The 7,054-nt window shown below is 47.4% G+C and overlaps 1 protein-coding gene across 1 annotated transcript in view; it reads left to right on the forward strand.

The window, feature by feature from the left end:
- LOC141126568 (aquaporin AQPAn.G-like) overlaps positions 1-6,333 on the forward strand; it is a 61,330-nt gene extending 54,997 nt beyond the window's left edge. Inside the window, exon 8 of the mRNA XM_073612492.1 lies at positions 5,881-6,333. Coding sequence (XP_073468593.1) covers positions 5,881-6,099 — 219 coding nt within the window. The 3' untranslated portion in view covers positions 6,100-6,333. The remainder of the gene's footprint in view (positions 1-5,880) is intronic.
- Positions 6,334-7,054: the final 721 nt, after the last annotated feature.

Below are 7,054 nucleotides of genomic sequence, written 5' to 3' on the forward strand. Positions count from 1 at the left end.
TGCAGCGCTGAGGATGCAGATGCAGAAGTCCCTGGAGCAGGAGCTGAGAGTGCAACAGCACAGCAGCAAATGGCAGGCACAGGCAGGGTCAGACAGTCCGGATCAGCAGGCAGCAAGGCGGTTAATACAGCAGGCAGAAGCAGAGTCGGTAGGCAGGCAGAGGTCGGCAACGGTATTGGCAGATGCAGTAGCAGGGTCAGGCAGGCCGGGTCGGATTGGAGAAGAAGGGATGGTCAGATAAGCCGAGTCAATGGAGTAATCAATCAATCAGGTACAGGTTTAGCAAATCCACAGAGCTGAGACGAAACAGCAGCGCGTCCCTGCAGCAGGAGAACTCTTATGCACCCTTTGGCGCCAAAACGACGATAACGTGAACGCGCGCGCACACACACGCGCCGCGCACCCGCGCGCCCGAGCGCCGCGCTGACGCACAGTAACAGCTGGAGATTGCTGTATTGCCTGAACATGGGCGCGCCGGCGCATAGGCGCACACACATGCGCTGGTCTGGTGCTGACAGATCCCTGACACATCCTTTCTAGCCATATCAGTCAGGGGCTTGACCAGAGACGAGAATTTATGAATACATTTTCGATAATAATTGGCAAATTCAAGAAAATGTTGCAGAGGACATATACCCACGGGTCGGGGCCACTGTAGGACTGCTGAAAGTTTCTTTGGGTCCATCGAAAAACCGGTAGTGGAAATTACATAACCGAGGAATTTAACCTGTTCATGATGGAACTCACACTTCTCCAATTTACAAGAGATTGTTCTCTCTCAGCTTCTGAAGCACACGACAGACATCTGCGTGGTGGCTCTCTAGGGACTTGGAAAAAATGAGGATATCGCCAAAATAAACCACCCCACATAGCTGCAACAAATCTCAGAGGACATCGTTGATAAATTCCTAAAATACTGCCGGAGCGTCGCAAAGGCCAAATGGCATCACGAGGTACTCATAGTGGCCTGTTCTGGTATTAAAACGCAGTTTTCCATTCGTGAAAGTGAAGAGGTGCATAGGACCTTAGCCACATTCTGGAAACATGTCTTGCTGCATTGTGTTGATCAGGAGAGAACCTCAGCACAAAGCCAATCAAAAGAGGGGTTGTGCCTCTGTAACCAAGGATAACCAATAACCAGTGGAAACTTAGGAGAGGAAATAACTTGGAATTGGATTATCTCATGGTGAAGAGCCCCTACCGCCATGGACAACGGAACAGTCTCATGAGTCACATGGGCAGGCTGTAAAGGTCTCCCGTCAAGAGCCTCAATGGCAAGTGAAGTGGCACAAAGGCAGCATCAATGAACAGGCCTGCAGCCCCAGAGTTGATTAGAGCCTGTATCTCGACGAACGACTCAGACCAAGAAAGGGTAACCGGAACCAGGGGCTTATCCTTTTGGATGACTGGGGACTAAACAACGCCACCTAAGGTCTGTCCCCTACAGGACCTCAAGGTTCGGGCGTTCCCTAGACAGGTAGGAAAAGACTTCGAAAAGTGACCTGCCTGGCCACAATAAAGGCACAATCTTTCCCTCCTCCTAAAAGTTCCCTCATCTGCAGAGAGACGTGTGAAACCCAAATGCATGGGTTCATCTTCACTGACCGACTCGGTACCAGGAGGACAGGGAGGTGAGGGAGGCAAGGGTGGGACTGCAAAGCTCAGAGACAAATGTACAGGAGGCTTCTGTGAGCGCTCCTTAAAAAAGTCTTTCTCTGAATCTGGCGTCAATGAGGATGGCAGACGTGATCAACTTCTCCAGCTCAGTGGGTATATCTCGGGCTGCTATCTCATCTTTGATGGTATCCGAGAGACCATGAGAAAAAGCAGGCACGAGGGCCTCATTGTTCCACGCAACCTCTGCTGCCAGAGTACGGAATTCAATGGCGTAATTGGCAACAGTTCTCGTACTTTGTTTAATGGACATGAGGCACTTGGCAGCAGAAGCGGAGCATGCGGGAACGTTAAATACCCTTTTAAAGGAAGCCACTCTGGGTAACTTAGGACAATGGGTTTTTGCATTTCCCATAGAGGGTTTGCCCAGGCCAAGGCTCTCTCAGAAAGCAAAGATATCATGAAACCTACTTTGCTTCTGTTCGGCGTATATCTCAACCTGATTGAGAAACCCTCTGCATTGAACTGGATCACCCCCAAATCGCTGGGGAAGCGGAGCAGAGCCAGACATACCTCTTATAAAAGGTAATACTCAAGGCGGGTGCCTGCACAGAGACTAGAGCAGCAGCAGGGACGGCCTGCAACACAGGTTGTACCGGAACAGCCACAGTGGGAGATTCCAGGTGAGCTGTGCGATTCAGGAGCGTCTGTAATGCTAAGGCAAACTGATCCATACAGTGATTCTGCTCATCCAACCTGGAAAAAATATTACCAACAAGTGGATTGACTGCATCTTCTGAATTCATGGCTTTCGCCTACTGTCAGAAACCATGAATTAGGCCGAGACAGAAGTGCAGTTAAAATCACACTTGTTTAATAATAATAATAATAAAAGGTAAACAGAGCAATGTATTCAAATCATAGCTAGAGTTTGGTAACTGGAACGGATAGTCAGACAAGACAGGAGGTCAGGGAGCCAGAGATCTGCGTACTTCAGGACAGGCCAGGAAATCAGGAAACCGGAAAATCAGTGTAGTGGAACAGCAAGCAGGATCAGGAACCAGAAGGGACATCAGCCAAGCAAGTCTTCAACAGGTATACAGGAGAGAGTCTCTGGATGTGTTGACCAAGGTGTAGGCAGAGAGGGACTGAACTGAGCAGCTTAACCACTTCCTACCCGGCCAGAATGACGGCTGGGCGGTGGTTCAGTTATCCTGACTGGGCGTCATATGATGCCTTGCAGGATAACAGCCGCCGCACGCCCGTGGGGGCGCGCATCGCGGCGATCGGTGGTGCGTTGTGTCAGTCTGACACAACGCTACACCAATCTCGGTAAAGAACCTCCGGCGGAGGCTCTTTACCACGTGATCAGCCGTGTCCAATCATGGCTGATCACGATGTAAACAGGAAGAGCCGTTGATCGGCTTTTCCTCACTCGCGTCTGACAGACGTGAGTAGAGGAGAGCCGATCGGCGGCTTTCCTGATAGGTGGGTCTGCACTGATTGTTTATCAGAGCAGCCCCCCTCAGATGCCCACACTAGACCACCAGGGAAGCCCCCAGGACCACCAGGGAAGCCCCCAGCATGTGGATGGCCAGGTACATCCCCCATGGCCATCCACATTAAAAAAAAATGCCCAAAATATGCCACAAATGGGCACTAACTGGCAGCTCTGTGGCACATTACAAAACAGGGATGCCCAGCAATGCCACCCATCAGTGTCATCAGTGCCACCCATCAGTATCCATCAGTGCCACCTATCAGTGCCCATCCGTTCCCATCAGTGCCCACCTATCAGTGCCCATCAGTGCCACCTATCAGTGCCACCCATAAGTTCCCATCAGTGCCACCCATAAGTGCCCATCAGTGCCACCTACGAGTGCCCATCAGTGCCGCATACCAGTGCCACCTATCAGTGCCCATCAGTGTCACCTATCAGTGCCCATCAGTGCCGCCTATCAGTGCCCATCATCAGTGCCCGTCAGTGCCACCTCATCAGTGCCACCTCATTGGTGCCCATCAGTGCCGCCTTACCAGTGCCCGTCAGTGCAGCCATATCAGTGCCCGTCATTGAAGAAGAAAACATACTTATTTACAAAAAAAGTAACAGAAACAAAGAAAAACTTGTTTTTTTTCAAAATTTTCGGTCTTTTTTTATTTGTTGCGCAAAAAATAAAAAATTGCAGAGGTGATCAAATACCACCAAAAGAAAGCTCTATTTGTGGGAAGAAAATGATAAAAACTGTGTTTGGGTACAGTGTAGCATGACCGCGCAATTGTCATTCAAATTGCGACAGTGCTGAAAGCTGAAAATTGGCCCTGGGAGATAGGTGTCTAAGTGCCTGGTATTGAAGTGGTTAAGTAACCAGCAGGACTGACGAACAGGATATCATCATCAGGTGGTTCAGTGTGGAAAAGATTGGAGCTGGCAATTAACTGACAGCTGAGCAGCCTGCTCTGAGAAGGAAGGGCTGAGCCCAGCCCTGACAGCCCCTCCTTAGCAACCAGCATTGTACAGTGTGCTAAAAGAGAAAAAAAAACCCCAAAAACTTAAAACGCAGATTGCATGAAAACTGCATGCAAAATTGCATACAAAAATGAGGGTTTAATAACGCACTGCAAAACGTGCCTGAAAAACGCATCAAGCCAGTGGCGGCCGGTGGTATTTTAGGGGGGGCGGCAAACAATGCAAAGCCAGACACCCCCCAGCCAAAGGTCAGGTCACCTGCACCTCCCCCCGGTCGGCTGGTCACCCGGCCGCAACACTTACCCTGGGCTTCTCTCCAGGCGACAGATGGACGGCTGGCTAGCTTCCCCTGCGTCTCCTCCCTCCTACTCCCGGCAGCCAGCTTAGCTTCTCCTTTTGGCCAATCGTGTAACGGCTCTCAGAACCGCTTCCTGATTGGCCGGAAGGAGAATTAGTGTGACACTAACGAATGTTCATTTGCTAGTGTCACACAACTGGGTGGGCACTGCGCCCCGAGCCCACCCTATTTTGAAGCCTGTTAGAGCCTCTGGCTCTAATCACATGCTTAAACCCCCCCCCCCATTGGAAACCATGTAGATTAGGGGCCGAACACATAGATGGGGGGTGGGCGGTGCCCGTGCGCCTCTTATGGACGGGCCGCCACTGCATCAAGCGCAGCCACATAGTTGTGACCGTAGACTTACAGGACAGAAAGTGATGAAAAATCCATGTTACAGTTGTCCATAGAACAGGAGGTAAGGAGAAATCTTACAATGTGGCCCTTCTTCTTGTAATAACTTTTCCCTCTCATTGTAGAGATTTCTTCTCACTTCCTGTTATAGAATTTAAGACTTGAAGGTAAAATTCTTCAATAGAATACAGAGAGCAAAAAGAAAAACCCTAACCTGCTTTTTTCAAACCAAAAATACTTTTGTTATAGTGTCATACTGTAGATACCGTTTATTGCCTCCCTACATTTGTATTCGGTGTTAGACTAATTTATATACTGTAGTTCACCGTAAAAGCATGCAACGTACATATGGGGTCTTTTAGAAAAGCATTGTTGGAAAAATGTCCCAACACTTTGCCTACCATCATCCACGCATTTCGATTGGTCAGGAAGGCTAGTAATAGGAATCTATAGGAATGGGAGGTAGTGGGCAAGCTCAGACACTACCAGGATATATTGAAGCTTTGCCCTTTCAGAAAAGCCTAACAATACTACTCCAGGTATTTGCAGGTTGCTCTAGAGGTCTGAGCTTTGGGCTAGCAGATCATTAACTGCAGGCAAGCAAGCTACTACATCTAAGATGGTATGGACGACAATATGTAATTCCATTTTTAGTACTTTTATATTTAAAGGCTATTTAGTCTTATTTATGGGTTCCTTAAATGTAGTTCACCGTAAAAGCATGCAACGTACATATGGGGTCTTTTAGAAAAGCATTGTTGGAAAAATGTCCCAACACTTTACCTACCACCATCCACGCATTTCGATTGGTCAGGAAGGCTAGTAATAGGAATCTATAGGAATGGGAGGTAGTGGGCAAGCTCAGACACTACCAGGATGTATTGAAGCTTTGCCCTTTCAGAAAAGCCTAACAATACTACTCCAGGTATTTGCAGGTTGCTCTAGAGGTCTGAGCTTTGGGCTAGCAGATCATTAACTGCAGGCAAGCAAGCTACTACATCTAAGATGGTATGGACGACAATATGTAATTCCATTTTTAGTACTTTTATATTTAAAGGCTATTTAGTCTTATTTATGGGTTCCTTAAATGTTCAATCTGTCTTTCTAGGTGTACTGGATTGGTCCTATTCTTGGTGCTTTTCTAGCAGGTGCTTCATATGAATTCTTCTTTGCATCAAGTGCCTCAAGGGAAAAGCTGGTTGCCTGTCTCACGTGTAAGGATATTGAGATAGTAGAAACAGCAAGCGTCTCTCGGTCTTCTCTCTCCATGGCCACACAGACTGCAGGACGCATGCGCCAAGTGGAGCAAAAACATGAGCCAAACTAACAGCAAGTGCATATTTCCAGGGAAACTGCTGTTTATGGACAGTGGACAAAAAATTTTGACATAAAATATGTGAATGTTATAGGCAAAATAAATGTTACAACATACAGAAATAATATAACAGGGTACCATAATTGGTATTAATTATATTTGTATATTTATTGTATGTTAGCTAAATTGGAGCACAAATGTTAACAGTCTTTTCTTGGATATACACTATATTGTCAAAAGTATTGGGGCGCCTGCCTTTACACGCACATGAACTTTAATGGCATCCCAGTCTTAGTCCATAGGGTTCACTATTAAGTTGGCCCACCCTTTGCAGCTATAACAGCTTCAACTCTTCTGGGAAGGCTGTCCACAAGGTTTAAGAGTGTGTCTATGGGAATGTTTGACCATTTTTCCAGAAGCACATTTGTGAGGTTAGGCACTGATGTTGGACGAGAAGGCCTGGTTCGCAGTCTTTGCTCTAATTAATTCCAAAGGTGTTCTATCGGGTTGAGGGGTGGGCTTTGTGCACTGGTGCACAGTTATGTTGGAACAGGAAGGGGCCATCCCCAAACTGTTCATTGTTCATTTGGACATTGTCCAAAATGTATTGGGATGCTGACATCTTAAGTGTTCCCTTCCCTGGAACTAAGGGGCCAAGCCCAACCCTTGAAAATCAACTTCACACCATAATCCCCCCTCCACCAAACGTTTTGCTTGTGCCATACGGCAATTTGACCAAAGCTCAATGTTGTCTGGTTTTAGGGATTCATTTTTTTTTTTTAAGAAAAATAAGTTTTACCCCCCCCCCCCCATTATTAACTGTCAGGTTAAAAAGTCTTTTTTTTCTTTAACCACTTCAGCCCTGGAAGGTTTTACCCCCTTAATGACCAGAGCACTTTTTACAATTTGGCACTGCGCTGCTTCAACTGGTAATTGCGCGGTCATGCAATGCTGTATCCAAACAAAA

The sequence above is a fragment of the Aquarana catesbeiana genome, linkage group LG02 (genome assembly GCF_042186555.1).
Source record: "Aquarana catesbeiana isolate 2022-GZ linkage group LG02, ASM4218655v1, whole genome shotgun sequence".
NCBI lineage: Eukaryota > Metazoa > Chordata > Amphibia > Anura > Ranidae > Aquarana > Aquarana catesbeiana.